Below are 16660 nucleotides of genomic sequence, written 5' to 3' on the forward strand. Positions count from 1 at the left end.
TGCAGTTGCAAGAAACAAATATTGCTCATGCACCTCGCATAAGCGTTCATGAAAATGAATATGACTCAAATCAGGAGGGTTTGACAATAAAACGAAGCCCGAAGTCGCCCTTATGCGCGGCCCTGTCCTCTCCAACTTCCCCAAGCCCCAGCAAGCAGCCCCTCCCTGCCCGGAGCGCGGCCTCCTGTGGAGGCGGGGCCGCGACGTCGGTGACGTGCTGACGTCAGGGCGTGCGGACGCCCAAGTGTAGTCTGGCGCGGAGCTGGGCCGGCTGCAGCTCCTGTCGCCAGCTTCCTTTGCGTGAGCCGCGGGGTTCGTGTCGGCGCTCTCCGCCCTTCGCCCTTCGCCCTTCGCCCTTCGCCTCGTCCCGGTCTCCCCGGCCCGTCCGTCATGGTGCCGTCGGCGCGCCTGGCGAGGCCCCGCTGAGCCTCGGCCCGGCGGCTAGCGCGGCTCGGGGTCACCATGCCTACCCGTGAGTGGCCGGCCGAGGGTCGGATCGGGCGGGGAGCGTTGGGAGGCGGCGGCCCGCTGGGCGCGCACTCAGGTGTCGCCGTCCGGCGGGGCGGTGGGGCAGGCGGGCCTGGCCGGGGAGAGCCAGGAAGTGCCGGCGACCGGCCGAGTTAGTTTCGTTTGGTCTTAGGCTTTCACGGTGGGGTGGCGTGGGAGCCCGTTGTAGAGCCGGGGAAACCGAGGTCCGAGCGCTAAGGACGCACGGCTAGTAAGTGGCAGAGCTGCTAGTAAGCTTGACCCGTGGGACTTGGAAGTCCAGCTCTTTCTCCAGCAGAGCTAAATGGCACTGTATGGAAATGCTGAAAATAGCTCCGTCCCATCGCCATTGCCTCCTCACTTGCTCGAGGACCAGGCATCTCCTGGTGGGACGCTCCGGCCTGGCCCAGAGCCCTTCCCCGCGGCGCCCGAAGTCCCAGCTGCCCTGACTTTTCTCTGTGACACGTCCCGGGGGTTGAAGCAGGTGCTCTTTGGGGAACTTGTTGGACCCCCCGGCTTCAGATCCAACTGGATCTGACAGCTGATTCCAGGGGCAGCTGATTGAAATTGCAGGTGTAGGCAATTTGAATAAGACGCGTTGAATAAGATACTGGAGCTTGGGCCCTGGAATCTGCGTGTCCTGCCAGTTACTGAGGGACCCTGAAGTTTGAAAATTGCTGGATAGTGGAGGCGTTTTGGACAAACAGGGTACTATAACACTACCAACGACAAATTTTAAAACGACCCAGAGAATCACCACGTGACTTTAAACCCGGTGACCTATCTGGATATGTGCAGACTAGGGAAGCTCCTGATTTTGCACGTAGAGCAAGCATGATGATGATTGATTCGAGATTCTTTTCAAGTAGGGCTCTTGCAAGCGTTTCATGTTGTAGAATCTTGAAACACTTGTCTGTATGTTTCCAATTAGTTCATATTTCTTAGAATTCATAACTTTTCCTAATTGTCCTTATTTTTGTAGACACATGGGACATTGGATTTCCAGGTCAGCCTCAAATGCATTTTTTGTCCAGTGGTGGATAAAGAGGAATTATTTCCTGATACTAGAAAGGTTTATGTAACGCTGTTACAAATTTTTAAACAATCTTGATGTAAAGATTACTAATAACTTCTCATATATGTATGGGTAAGGTGGATTTTGTTCTCTTAACCCAGTCCTGTGTGTCCTAAACTTGTCGTTCTTGGATTTTTGTATCCCGTACGTATGTCAGCAGTTTATATTTTAATTTTATTCTTCTAGACTGGAGGAATATCATCAGTATTAATTGTCAATTTATTGTTCCTAAATTTATATTTATGTTAACAAGTGAATTAGCACTGTGCTAATCTTTTGCTTTCTTAGAAAGCAAAGGGGGTGGGGGAGGAACACCTTTCTTGAAAGTTAAGGCTTCAAGTGGACTTTATTGGTAAAATGGCAATTAAACAGAGTTTTTAAGTTATGTTCTAAGGTTATATAGGCCCATAGAGTGGATAGAGGAGTTTTTTTTCCCCTTAATTGTGTGATTTACAATGCAGAACGACACAAGGATGAGCCATGGTGTACTTTGCATAGTTAGTTAATATCCGTGACCTGACTGGAGGGCAAGTGAAATATTTGAGTTATCTAGCATTGCTGTTAATATTTATCATGGTACAGTTTCTGTGATTGCTTAAAAGTGTGGTACCGATTGGTGGTACATGTGTGAAGTCAGTTGTGTTCATAATTGCCTTTTTCTCTTCTTTTGTGACCAGAACCACCAAAATAGCTGTGATAGTGTATGGATATTAGTACTTCCCAGAAGTTCTGCATGTAGAATAAGTAATTTCCAGGAACATTATTATTTTCTTTAGGAATTTTTTAGGAAGGAACACCCCCGTGCCCCGCCAGTAAGTGAAGCTTTTTTTCTTTCTAATGTCAGATGAGTTAGGAGGCTCATGTACATGCTCAGCCAGTTAATCCTTAAGCATTTAGTGAAATAAATGTAATGCTTTTCTGTAAAATGAAAGTGTTGGAGATGATCACTAGGGTCTTTTCAGACTCTATAAAGAGTGACCCTTATTCCAAGCCATAGAATTATTCTACTCTTGCTATTTTGTTGCTTATTTGGAATATTGATACCCTCAGTCGTTGAAACTGGAATTGGTAAGTAAAATCCAGTGGAACATAGTACACCCCTGAAGGCTGAATGATGGCATATCTCATGAATGTTAATAGTCACTTCATTGGACTTATTTAGGAGAGCCATAGACTCTTTTTCAGAAAACAGCTACCTGGAAGGATGTGTGACAGGAAGTTGCTGCGACACAGGAACAGTTCTGTGGTCATGTCACTGTATATTTTCAGGCAGTAGTTTGCAATAATCACTAAGCACAGATTTCAAGACTGTTTCACTAAACGATCTTTTCAAATCTACAAACCTGTAATTTGTCACATCATTTCTCTAAAGGCCTTCATTTCATCCTCCTACACCCAAAGGATCATTAAGAAACATTTTGATTGTGAAGATTTTCCAAACTCTGTATCAGAATTTGAGTGGAAGAAACGTTAAAGCTTCTCAATCCAATCGTTTTATTTTATTTTGCGTATCAGGAGACTGAGACTCGGTGAGTTTCAGTAACTCGGCTAAGGTCACAGGTGGAGTAGAAGCAGGACTTGAACACAGACCTGGGATTAGGGTTTGGGTTAGGGTTCCTATCCATAATCACACTGAGCATAGATACTGTTTATTTTTCCATAGCTAAGTTGATAATAGTTTATCTTTTTTAAAAATTTTCCCTGGAGTAACACTAAGGCAAAAGTGAGCGTGGCCAAAACTTACATCAGACATGTGAACTTAAAAGAATATTTAACATGTTTGCCTTTGCTTCTGTCTTGTCACAGGAATCTGGGCAAAGATTGCCGGGGATTCCAGTGGTATGCTAGGTAGATGCTTGGTTATATAGGTATAGACGTAAACTTTTTAGTAAACTACTTCTATGAAAGGGACTCGTTAGCTGACAGATAACTTGTCTCAAAGCAGGTCCAATAAAATATGCCTTTTTATTATATATGAAAACATTGTATATTGGCTAAGGGAAACTGCAACTGTTAACCATTCTTTGCTGTTAAACTATACTTTCAGTAATTATTTGTGGGTAGTGCTTTCTTTTCTCATTTAGATGTTGGCATTGATATCTGGCCGCATTTGTTAGGCTGTGGTAATGTGGTCCATCTGTGTGTGGATTTTTTCCGTTGATGAGGTTGATTATATTTGACTTATTTTTCAATCCATTCTTATGAAATAGTTGCAGAATATAGGTGAATTGTGAAGTGAGGGATGAATGCTGGTGCAAGTGTTTTCATTTAGAAACACATGATAAGTAAACTTGACCTGTTACTGGCTTGTGAACCTTTTGTGTTTGTTCATTCTCTCTCCCTCCCTGCCCCTCACCCCCTTTTCTCCCTCTCCCACCCAGCACCTATGTACACTGCCAGAGTTATAGATGAAGAGTTTTCTTTCTCACAGCGACCTTTGGCCTGACATGTTTTGGTTACTACCAGATCTCATCTTTCAATCTGTCCTCACTCATGAGGACACGGGGCTGCATTAAAGATGATGTAGGTCATGGGAGATGAGGCTGGAGAAGGAGAAAGGAGCCAGAATTTGAAGGATGTAAGATGCTGTGCAATTAACGGGACTAGAATTGTGTTCCAGCTGTCACAGTCCCAGTTAGTGGCTATTTTGTAGGCATATTAGCAGTTTCCAACTTAGTGGTTACTTAAAAACTTAAAATTTGCTCTTAATAATAGAAATTGATTATTGGATATTGATTGTGTGCGAGGCAACATACTTTGTGCTTTACAGGAATGATCTTACTTAGTTGTCTCCGACATTGAGGAAGGTCCTATTTGACCAATTATAGAAATGAAGAGATTGGTTCAGGGAAGTAAAGTAGCACGCCTAATGACAGTAGGTGGTGGAGCTGGGATTGGAAGTGGATAGGTGTGAATTCACAGTCCCAGTTCTTTTTTCACACTGTACTGCTCTGAGCCAGGCAGGAATTGAATCTGCAGTCCTCAGATCCTATCAGTTTCCTTTAACACTGTCACTTTTGCTTAGCACTATGCCTGATCACATAATAGGTACTTGGTAAATGTTGAATAAAAGAATGAATTCTAACTGGAGTCAGAGAAGTTATTCTTTGGATACTATAACCTGAAATAACTTTTTTTCCCCATAAAAACAGTGTTATAAAAAGTTTTATAGTTTATGATTAGATTCTTAGCAGACCTGCCTGAAATATTTGCAAGATCTGATACAAGAATGTAAATGGAGGCCCGCAAATCATAGTCTAAATGCGGGTTTCTCAGTTTTTGCTCTCCGTGACTTGGACTGGATCATTTTGTTCGGGAGCTCTAGGGCTTTCCTGTGCGTTGTAGGATATTTAGCAACTTCTCTGGCCTCTACCCACTAGAAGCTAGTAGTAATCCTCCCTGTTATCTAAAGCTGTGACAACCAAAAATGGTGGGGGGGATTGTCCCTGGGTTGAGAACCACTGGTCTAAATATTAAATGTTATAGACCAAGCTGGGGCCACAGCCTCGCCTGCTTTCCCATCCAGGGTCCCTACAATCTGCTCCCCAGAGATTACTTTCTCAACCTGGAGGTCCAAGCAGACTACAGGCCTGACCTCGTCAGCAGTGATCTGTTGGGTCAGGGTGGGGTCTTGCCTGACCCTGTCCAGCTTCTTTGGGGAGCCAGAGTGAGAAGGTCCCCCCCGCCCCCCATTACCTCCCTTCCATCTCGGGAGTTTGGTACAGTTCTAAGCACCTCCCAAAGCTATTACCACCTGCGTAGAGGGGCAGGTGGGTGGAGGAAGCCCCGCTTTCTCGGGAAACTCCATCTGCCTGGACTCCCGCTTCGGGTAATTTGGGGTGGGCAACTTCAAAGAAAAACAGCTGCCGCCATCTTTCTCTGGTTTCCTAGGATGCGATTTTCAGTATTGTCCCCTCCCCCACCCACACGTACCTCTCTAAAAGGAAAGGAAACTCTGTGTTTTGGGAAGCAGAGGCCCTTTCCCCCACACCTCCACCCCCGAGTCGAGTGAAAGCACTAGTTCTTAGGAGAAAGCCACATCTTACCTATTATATAGTTCAACTTAGGTATGGAATGATCCCAGGTCATCTGAATACTGGGTGGGTATTCACAACTACATACTTCATACTACCTTTATGGGGGATGGAAAGGTATGGTATAGAAGTATTATAAAAATCTGTGGCTAAAGATTTGAAGAAGGATTCAAAGTTAACATCAAATAAAAGATCAGTATTTGCAGTATTTATACAAATTGGAAAGCAAAATACCACCAACCCTCTGTGGTTAAAGCACACACCTATGCTTGTCAAAGTCTAAGTGCAAATGGTTGATAAAGATTTGGGGGGAGATGGTTCAATTTTACTAATAAAGAAATGCTAATTAAAAGCTGAAATCATTTTTGGTTTACCGCATTACCAAAGACTTTTTAACAGTAATAGGCAAAGGTGGTGGTGAGGTGCAGTAGAAAAGGCAGAAGTTTAAATTGGTACAACTCTTGGAAAGTAATTTGGCAGTATTTTATCAAGTGCTCTGATAATGCTTTTACTCATTGACCCAGTAATTTCACTTTGGGGAATTCTTAAGAAATGATTAAAAACATAAACTGCACTAGGATGTCTGCCCTGAGGTGTCTGTCACTATAATATTTATAAAATAGTAAAAACCCAGAAACTTTAATATTCAATAATGCAGCAGTGGTGCAAACATAGAATATTTGAATATAGAACATCCTTGCAACAAAATATCATGCAGCCATTTAAAATACTTATGAAAGCACTGGGATTATGAACTGTTTTTATTTTCTTTTCTATAATTTGTGTCTTCCAGAGTTTCTACAGTTAGCGTATAATCCACAATCGGAAAGAATTGCTTAAGTTTTTTTTTTTTTACAACTTTACCATAATTTTTTCAACATTTTCATAATTCTTTCCAAAACCTAAATGAAACAAAATATTGCCCTGAACTGGTTCTTCCTTTAGCCCATAGAAAAGAATTTTGGGTAACTGATCAGATAGTGTTGATTGTGTGTGTATGTATATATATGGCTTAGGAGCACAGTGCATTTACTATCTGATTGCTATTGCTGTCAGGTGATAGCAAATGCTTATCATTGGTGTTTTATTCTGAAAGGAGGAAGAAATGATTTCTGATTTATTAAGTGGTGGTTTCAGTTGTGAAAACCTGAAAGGTTGAGATGAATCACTTTGGGTTTGGTTTATTGGGAGTTTGTAGGCTTGTTTTGTTTTGTTTTTTTTCCCTGAATGATTGTGTATTGTAGAATGAACACAATTCTAGGGAAGTATGATCACAAAGTGAATGTTGGCAATTCCTCCTATGATTAATATGTCAAACCTGTCAAAATTCTTTCATCATTTGTATTTGCCAGGTTTATTCCACTCTTGAAATGAGCCTGCTTTCGCATATGCTCGAAGTCAAGCAGGAGCTACTATTCATTTTCCTCTTTCTGTATAGGCTGTCATATCCTCCCTTCTGCATTTTTATTTACTGCTTGCTAACTTTAGGTATTATTAGATAGCATGATTCTAATTTTCATTAAAGAAGGAATCACTGCTCAGGTTTTTGTCATTGTACCTCTGCATCAAGTTTGCCATATTCTAAAAAATGGGCATTAAACCTTTTGCTCTGCAGTCTTGAAGAGGACTTTCATTCCCCTCAATGCCATTATGTTTGGTTTTATTCTTAGTTGGTGAGTTCATTACCAGACCTCCAGGGTATTTCTGCTATACTGTATCCAGTACGTTTCTGGATAATTCTAAGTGTTCTTCACACCCCTGCTATTTAATCGGCTTTTTGAACAGCTGTCTTGGCAAATTGCTACAAAGTTCTGTGGGCTGTGGTTGCACTTAACTTTAAATGGATCTCACTCCCGCTGGGTAGGGAAAATGAAATATAAGCTGTTCAAGTTTGCTGTGGTCAATTCCTGGGGCCTCGTAAATGGCAAAAGGTATTGGCCAGGCTAAAGGACTGGCGTGGAAGTTGAAAGGAGGGGTCCGTTTATGACATCTGACATAAATTGTTTTTTGAACTTAGTTATAAGTATTTTTATTAACTATTTGATCCGTTAAATGGAAAATGATAATACTTCTCAGGGAAATGTAGATACAGTAGAATTTATGTAATTGTGCTTTAGAGGTAGAAATGCTTTATGAACGTGTGATTAGAATCAGAATCAGAATTAGAATTGCTTCTTGGATTGTTACCCTTTGCTGCAGCTGGTTCCAGAAGGGCATCTACAGAGGAGGGTAATCCAGGCAGATGTGTAATAGCTAGAATTTTGGGTCTAAGTTCCTATGGGGTTTTCCCATTCTCTTAGTTGGCTGGACGATGTGAACTTCAGGGGTCCAGTTTCTTTTTCAGTTCACAGCCCAGATCAGAAACAGACTTAAATAATTTGTCTACTTCATGCTACCTTTTCCCTTGGTTCCATCCTGCTTCATCACTTGGTCTTCCAAGGATGGGAGCACCTTTGGGAAGCTGCCCCAGGTTTGTCTTACTGTGCCATCTTTACGAAATGGAACAGCTCAGGTCCAGGAGATTGAGGAAAGAAACTGCCCTAGGTCGGTTCTATTTGTATGACCTTTACTAAAGCTCCACCCCCTGGCACAGGATTCTCATTGGGAGTTCCTGAGCATTACGTGTTGTTCTTGATCCATATTGGAGGGTGGCACAAGGGAAGTTTGAGCTGCTAGACCTAAGTTTTCAGGATGTCTTCCATGGAAATATAATAGGGACTGCTGTGTGGAGAGGGTGCTGAAGAGACTGAGCAGGTAGGCCTCTCGACCTGACCCGGCTTCAGCCGGGCCAGCTCTGTTTTTAATCTGTCTTACGGTAAGATTCTGCATCCAATTTCAGGAGGTAAATAACATTGGCTCCTTTTTAAAAAGTTTGAAATTTATGGTCTTAGACATTAGAATGTGCCTTCTGACAAGAACGTAAGATATTTTAGAATCAAAAGCTTAGGAACCTAGAGGCAAAGCCAAAGCCATTTAGCTGATGGTGCCTCACCCGCTTTTGCTCTAATGACCTCTAGGAATGGAGCTGTCTTGTCTCTCCTTGGAGTCGTTCTGGTCATAGGCGCCGTCCGTATACTCTTGGAGTCACAAGCATTCTCTTTCAGTCTTTCTTCCTGCTGGATTTCTCTTAGGGATTGATTCACTCAGCAGATTATTTTAGTGCCTGCATGCGCAAGGCAGTGATAGGTGGGGAATATGGAGATGAATAAAGCAGTGCCTAGCTTTAAAAAGTTTATCCAGTCTATAGAACCTTGTGTAGATGGCTATCACACAAAGAAGGAAATGCAGGCCCCCTGAGACAGTGCTGTGGGGTTCACAGAGAGACTGCAAGGAAAAGGCGAGTGGAAGATGGCGTCCTCCGCCTGAGTAGTTACCAGAGGTGAGAGTGCGGGTTGGGGAAGTTAAGTTGAGTCACACAGGTGGCAGTAAGTTGAGTTGAGTCAGTAAGGTGAGTAAGGTTGAGGCAGTAAGTTGAGTTAAGTTGAGTCACGCAGGTGGCAGTAACCAGCAGCTGGCGGGAGTAAGTCATTGGTGCTGGAGAGCGTGACGACTTTAAGGCCATATATATATTTGGTAATTCTGTCTTTTAAGCAACACATACTTATCAACGCCTAGTATGTGCCAGCTATTACAGGCACTGAGGCCACAGCAGTACCTCATACTAGACACGTGGGCATCACCCCGGCCATCTTCTCTGCTCTCATGAAGCTTAATCTGGGGAGGAAGACAAGTGCTGACCAGACACTTATCTTCCTCACCAGACTAATTACAAGCACCTATGTCTGTTTTCTTTGCCAACGTATATATAGTTTTTGATACAGTAGGTGGCTCATGGTACACATTCGGTGTATATTTGTAGAGTGACTCAGATTACTAAAGGAGAAACACAGGTTGCTATGGAAACACAGGAGAGAGGTTGGAGGGAGAGCAGTTAGAGGTTATTAGAATACAGTAGTCTGAGTGGTGGGCTTTGGGACTTGGATGATAGTAGTGGGATGGATTGCAGTGTACAAATCTGAATATTGTTGAGAAAGTACAATTCATAGGATTAATGGGACGAGGCGTTGAGGGAGAAGGAGTCAGGATTCAGTCCCAGATTTCAGGCTTGATCATTTGGGTGAACTGCTCTGGTGTGATACAGGGACTTTCTGGAGAATGAGCTGTTTGGGAGACTTGAGATGGCAGGTGCATCCGTTGTAGGGTATGTTAAGTGTGTGGTGCCTTACAGGACTTTCAGGGTACATTTGTAGGAATAACAGTGGATGAAATTACTAAAGGATAGGTTGTAAAGAGAGGAAAGATGCTGAGGCATATCCTCGAGGAACGTGTTCATTTAAGGATGGAATCGGCAGAGGGAGCAGGTGGAACATTGTTAAAACAAATGCTTGCACGACAAGAACTAGGTAAGACTCACGACAGTCCATTTATTTATAGAAGCGCTGGAAGCATTTCAATGTAGCAAGGAAAAGAGCTGGACAGTCTCTTACTGTTTGATGTGAGGCTTTTGACAATGATAGTTTATGAAGTGTCAGGGAAAAAAATCTTACTTTAAAACCTTAAAGATGATTGTATGTCTTAATTGTGGTATGTACTGTCCTGTAATGTCATTAACTTGTCACAGCTTCCTAGCTGAGGGGAGAGATTGTCAAATTATACTTGGTTGAGAGGATATAAACTCTTCTATAATTCCGGGGTAGACAAGCTAAATTGTACAATGTGCGGGTAGAAATTAGGGAAGCTCCACATATGTAATCTACAACTTTCATATAGAACTAAACTGTTAGTAACTTATCATCCCATGCTGTCTTCTTTGAGTCTCACTGTTACGTGTATTTGTGGAAGAACTGAATGCTCGTGGCAGATACAGTGCTTATGTAAACTTGCTGAGGAACTGCTTTACTTCAAACAAAGAACTGAGGGGGCATTTAGAGACTGGAGCTGTCACCTGAGAGCATCAATTAGCCCTCTGAGTGTTGAGCACCACATTCTCCCCCCACACAGCTGATACTCCTCTTTTTTCCCTTCCCTATCAATTGCTTTCTGCGTATTTACTCAGTGACATGGAGTAGACGGCCTCTATTCTCTTTTCAGCAGCAAAGAAATATTGCTGCTCTTTTTGCTGCCTGCCCTGATAGGGTACAACAACATGCTGGTTAAGGGCTGAAAAATTTTAAAAGCTTTCTATCCAGTGGTTTCAAGAACATTAGGGAGGGGTGAGTAACAGTTACGTGTGGTTTGGCTACAGAGCTTTTGCTGGAATGGCCGTTGATTCCACCATTCTTAATTTTTTAAATCTAAAATTTCACTGTGTTCAACCTTTCTAAAGAATCTGAGTATTTACACAAAAGTGAGATGATTTTCTCTTGTTCCGTTTTAATTTTCAATAGTGAATAGTTTCTTTTTGTAGTTGTAGTAATAACATGAATACTACAAGTGTGTATAGATTTCCAGGTTCTCCCTTTGTGTATAAATGCCACAGAAAGTTGCCCTGTTCTTTATTTCTTCCGTGCATTCGTTATTATAAGTCTTACCTTTGAACTTGAGGAAGATATAGTAATACATTGAAATCTTCAGATTTCAAAATCTTCAGCATCAGATTTTGGTTTATGATTCATTAAAAAAGATATTAGAGAAGATTAGATTGCCTTCTTAAGAGTTTTGATTAACATAAAAGTCAGTTGTGCATGCTGTGACCATAATGTGTATAATAAATTAAAAGAATACCTAATTTAAAGAAGTCTTAGGCTTTTAACATTGTGTTACCCAAGTGAATACAAAATGTTTGGAGTCTTTATGCTTTAGCTGGAAGTTTTGGGGAGACTATGTCAAGCACTGCACCTCGAAGGTTTAAATTAGTAGCTTAATGTTTTTTAAATTAAACGTTGTACTTAGCTAGACCCACTCAGGAAGTCCTGTGTTATATTTTCCTATCTTCAAACTTTAGATAGAGAAATTAAATATATATTCTGTTTAGATACATAATGAGTGTTCCCTATCTTTCCCTTTACTGTTTAATCAGGAAATTTAATCATCTCAATTCAAATGAAAATCTTCAACATATGGCATAGACGTGGGTGTTGTGAAATCTGTAAGAAGAATCAATGCCGTTGGTATATTGAATGTATTTGTTCTGAAAGTAATTTCGGAAGTTACAAACACCCCAGATTTAACCCTTTTGTTGTTCTGTGACTAATAAGGAAATAAGAATTTGTTAAAATTTAAGTCGGGGAATTTTAATGCTGTTTTGAATTTTGCCTGAAATAACTCATATCCTACTTTTGAAATATTCAGAGAACTTTTAATTAAAAATAACTCAAATATCTGGTTCACTGAGAAAGAGCCTAGTCATTGTCTATGGTGGATTCTTTATGTTTGTAATGGTGACAAATTAGTATCTTTTAAGGGTTTATTTTCCTCACTACAGTGCCTTAGCTCGTTTAAGCAGAAATTGGATTTGGATGTGTTGATATTTTTTTGTTTTTGTTTTTTTTTAAAAGAACTTAGCTAGAACTCTGCAGAAAACCCCACCTTTATCTTTTTTCAATATCCAGATTTTCATTGTGGACAGTAGGGTAGCAGTAGGGTTTTAAACTGTGACCTCAGTAGTACAAATACTAAGGTCACAGTAAGTATACTGATGGAAATAATTGATTTTTAAAAAGAGCTGTATTGAGATATATAATTTGCATACCTGTGTTAAGTATATGGAAAGATGTGATTTTTATGTAAAATAAAAACTGTACAAATTACCTGAGCAGTGATTATAAATGTGAAATCCTAGATGCCCAACCTTTCCTTTGCCCCAGATTTTGATTCAGTAGGACTCACAATTTGATAAATTGCACGGTGTTAGGAGGCGTGCTAAAATTAAAGATACTGAGTGGCAAGATTCTGAAATTCTAGTTCTTTTTAACCTCTTTATTATAAATCAGATATTTTTTCCTCTGGATTTTAAAACTTACACAGTATATTTTTAAATTTAAAAATCTGAAATCATCCAGTACCAGATTACCATAATCCCAAAACGAGTGTTTTAATTTGTAGAGGGGAGAATTAACTGGACTTTTTCCTCTGCATGCCCAGATTATAATAAAGCAAAGGATTCCCACCTTATTTCTACAAAGTAAAAATGGGTTGTAGCTTCAAAACTGAAACTTGCTTTACGTATGGATTTGCTGCTAGAGTTTTGTGAAAGTTTACGTATAAATGCTTCTATTATTTTCCTTGTTAGTTTTGGGAGTATTTCGTTGTTACAGACTGAAACTCACAGTGCACAGTGGATAGGGAAGCTTTAAGACATCCTAAACAGCGGTTGTCATTTGGCTGTGATTTTGTAAAGTAATGAGGTTCTCTCCCCCTTTTTTCAGTGGCTGAGCTCCATACAGCTCTTGTGTGTTGTCAGGTGTGCTGGGAATTCACCAGTAACTTTTTGTGGGGGCAATCTAATAGCCTAACAAAAGCTTCTCATTTTTCCTTTCATGATGTTCTTGTATTCTTAGGGATATTTTAGAGCTCAGAGTAACCTACAATAGGAAAAGAAGACACTTTCTAGAAGTGGGAACTTTTGTAATATGACAGGTTCTCAGGCAGGGTGTCACTTCTCCATTCTCTACCATCTGACTTGTTGGAGAGCTTGGTAACAAGAGTATAATCTTTGGGCAGCTGTGAAATATTTTGACTGTGTTGCTCTACTCTCCATATTAAACAGTTCAGCTTATTCAAAAAAAAAAAGCCATCTCAGGAAGGCAGTACAGTATAGAAACTGTTAAGGGCACAGGCTCTTAAGTGGATCCACCACTTCTAGTTGTGTGACCTTGGACAGATTACTTTTATCTTTCTGATTTCCTATTTGTAACCTATAGATGTTGATACCTACCTCATACAGTTATGAGCATTAAGGAAGATAAAATCTGGAATATAGTAGATGCTCAAATATTGGTTGAATGCATTCTGAAAGAATCATACTGGCAGATAAGGAATAGATAAGCACAGGGTATTCCTGGGGTAGGTCTGGTTTTCTACTATATTTTGCATTATATCCATGAAACCAGAATTTGTGCCGTGGGGAACTTGCATTTAGTATTTGCTGTTGTATTAGTTTACTAGGGCTGCTGTAATAAAATACCGCAAACTGAGTGACTTGAGCAACGAATTTATTGGCTCACAGTTTTGGAGGTCAGAAGTCTGAAATCAAGGTGTTGGCCGAGTTGGTTCCTTCTGAGGGCCGTGAGGGAAGGGTGTGTTCCAGGCCTTTTGCTCTGGCTTGTAGATGGCCAATTTCATGTTCACCTGGAGTTCTCCCTGTATGCATGTCTGTCTCTTAATTTTCCCCTTTTATAAGGATACCAGATATATTGGATTAGGGCCCACTCTAATGACTTCATCCTCACTTAATTGCCTCTGCAAAACCTTATCTCTAAATAAGGTCACATTCTGATGCCCTGGGAGTTAGGACTTAAGCATATGAATTTGGAGGGGGATACAGTTCAACCCGTAATAGCTATGTGAGACATGAAAGTGAAACAGATTTTTTACTTACAATATTTCCATTTTCTAAACCATGCTTATTTATTAAACTTTGATGTAAACTGATGGCATAGTAACTTTTTATTTTGCTAAAACCAAATATTCATTTATTTAAACTTAGGCTGAAGTATATCTAGCGCTAGAAGAAAATTGGTAGAGTTGAACAAAAGTTCTTTCTTTTCATGGCTCAGTTATTTGCTATGCCACTAAATTCTCTGAAGGCTGACTTAAAGTCATTTTGGCATTTGAGTTGATTTCAGGAATGGTACATATCTTAATATCTAGCAAATACAGAATTTACTGGTCTACATGTTATATGAAATCTTACTTGTGTTAGTTTTTCAAAGCTGCCATATACAAGGTACCATAAGCCAAGTGGCTTAAGACAACAGAATATTCTCACAGTTCTGGAACGTAGAAGTCTGAAATAAGGTGTGGGCAGGGCCATGCTCTCCCTTAAGTTTCTAGGGAAGGATCCTTCCTTGCCTCTTCTAGCTCTGGTGGCTGCTGGCAAGCCTTAGAGTTCCTTGGTTTGTGGCAGCATGAATCTAATCTCTTCCTGTCTTCAATGTGGCCTTCTTCCCTGTGTGTCTCCTCTTTCTCTTATCCACTTGTCTTATCTTTCTCTTTATGAGGGTACCAGTCTTTGGATTAAGGACCCACCCTAATCCAGGATGACCTCCTTTTAATTTGATTCCATGTGCAAAAACTCTGTTTCCAAATAAGGTCACATTCACAGGTACTGAGGTTAGGACTTCAACATATCTTTTTTGTGGGAACACAGTTCAACCTGCAACGTTTGTCCATTGCTTTAAAAAGTTAGCTTCTTTTAACTTCTCTAATCTTCCAAGTATTCTTGACTAGTGAATGGACACTTTGTTATCACAGATTAATGTTCTTGAGCCTCACAATTCAGAACCCTCCCACTGTCTTGATGGTTAACCCATTACCTTGGTTTTCCAGGTAAAGAATTATGCTTCACTTTCAGCTCTTTGTCCTGTTTCAGTAGTTTGTTGCAAATTCTTTTTAAAGTGCCTTTTGTCTCATACTTTCTTTACCAACTCAGTGTTATGAGTTATGTTTGAAATTGTTGAACCTACTATTTTATAATTTACAATAGATTGCAATTCCAGGAGGCTTTTGTAACTGGATCGTGTGTTATCTTACTGCTGAATGCATCTTATCTCTAGTACTTTTTATGAAGACAAGGTATTCTATACAGATAGAATGGTGTGAGCAGGTGCATGGGGATGAATAGGTTTGGAGCTTGATTTAAGAGCTGTGAATATTCACAGTTTTTATCTGGGAAGTAAGACTGAAAAGGTAGAGACTGTGTCCAGGTTCATCTCCAAAACCAGCCTAACAATGAAGTGTAAATAAATTGGGGAGATCTTTATTTTGGTAAAGTATAACTGACTTCACTTTTTAAATCTTTAAATAAATGTGTGTGTGTGTAGCTAAAATGAACTATTAAATTTATCATATATATTTTGTAAAATGAGTGATTTGGGTTTTTGTAGGTATGCTCTGAATGAACTATCTTATAATTTGTCTAATCGTGGATACTATTTTAATAACCTTTTCCATTATATTCCATTATATTCTCAATATATTTCTGACATACAATAAAATATCTTGTAGTCATATTCTTTCTGTGTTAACTTTGCCTTAAAAAAACCTCACAGCCTTTTCAGAGGCATTTGGAAAATGTCAGTTTTGTTTTCTTTTTTTTTTTTTTTAACTTTCACAAATTGGAAATGTCACAGTCAGACAGCTTCTGAGGAGAAATAGAAAACTTTTATTGTGAGTCAAGGTTTGAACTTTATTTATTTATTATTATTTTCTTCTTATTAGTCATCCATTTTATACACATCAGTGTATACATGTCAGTCCCAATCACCCAGTTCATCACACCACCACCCCCATCCAACCCGCCGCTTTCCCCCCTTGGTGTCCATACGTTTCTTTCTCTACTTCTGTGTCTCAATTTCTGCCCTGCAAACCAGTTCATCTGTTCCATTTGTCTAGGTTCCATATATATGCGTTAATATACAATATTTGTTTTTCTCTTTCTGACTTACTTCACTGTATGACAGTCTCTAGATGCATCCAAGTCTCTACAAATGACCCAATTTTGTTCCTTTTTATGGCTGAGTAATATTCCATTCTGTATACGTACTACATCTTCTTTATCCGTTCGTCTGTTGATGGGCATTTAGATTACTTCCATGACCTGGCTATTGTAAATAGTGCAAAAGCTTTTAAGTTTCATTAGGTTCCATTTGTTTATTTTTGTTTTTATTTCCATTACTCTAGGAGGTGGGTCAAAAAAGATCTTGCTGTGATTTATGTCGAAGAGTGTTCTTATGTTTTCCTCTAAGAGTTTTATAGTGTCCGGTGTTACATTTAAGTCTTTGATTCATTTTGAGTTTATTTTTGTGTATGGTGTTAGGGAGTGTTCCAACTTCATTCTTTTACATGTAGCTGTCCAGTTTTCCCAGCACCACTTATTAAAGGGGCTGTCTTTTCTCCTTTGTAA

The 16660-nt window shown here is 40.1% G+C and overlaps 1 protein-coding gene across 7 annotated transcripts in view; it reads left to right on the plus strand.

Moving 5' to 3' along the window:
* Positions 1–249: 249 nt before the first annotated feature.
* Positions 250–16660, plus strand: part of EFR3A (EFR3 homolog A) — a 183929-nt gene continuing 167518 nt past the window's right edge. For 5 of the 7 annotated variants that reach the window (XR_004480932.2, XR_004480929.2, XR_007472515.1 and 2 more), the window contains exon 1: positions 274–472. Coding sequence is in view for 2 of the 7 variants with exons in the window: in XM_004265315.3 (XP_004265363.1) it covers positions 463–472 (10 nt within the window). In the remaining 5 variants the exon portion in view is untranslated. Of the gene's footprint in view, positions 473–16660 lie in introns of all 7 variants that reach the window. The other 2 variants (XM_004265315.3, XM_033419772.2) reach the window with 2 other exon arrangements.

This window comes from Orcinus orca, chromosome 17 (genome assembly GCF_937001465.1).
Source record: "Orcinus orca chromosome 17, mOrcOrc1.1, whole genome shotgun sequence".
NCBI lineage: Eukaryota > Metazoa > Chordata > Mammalia > Artiodactyla > Delphinidae > Orcinus > Orcinus orca.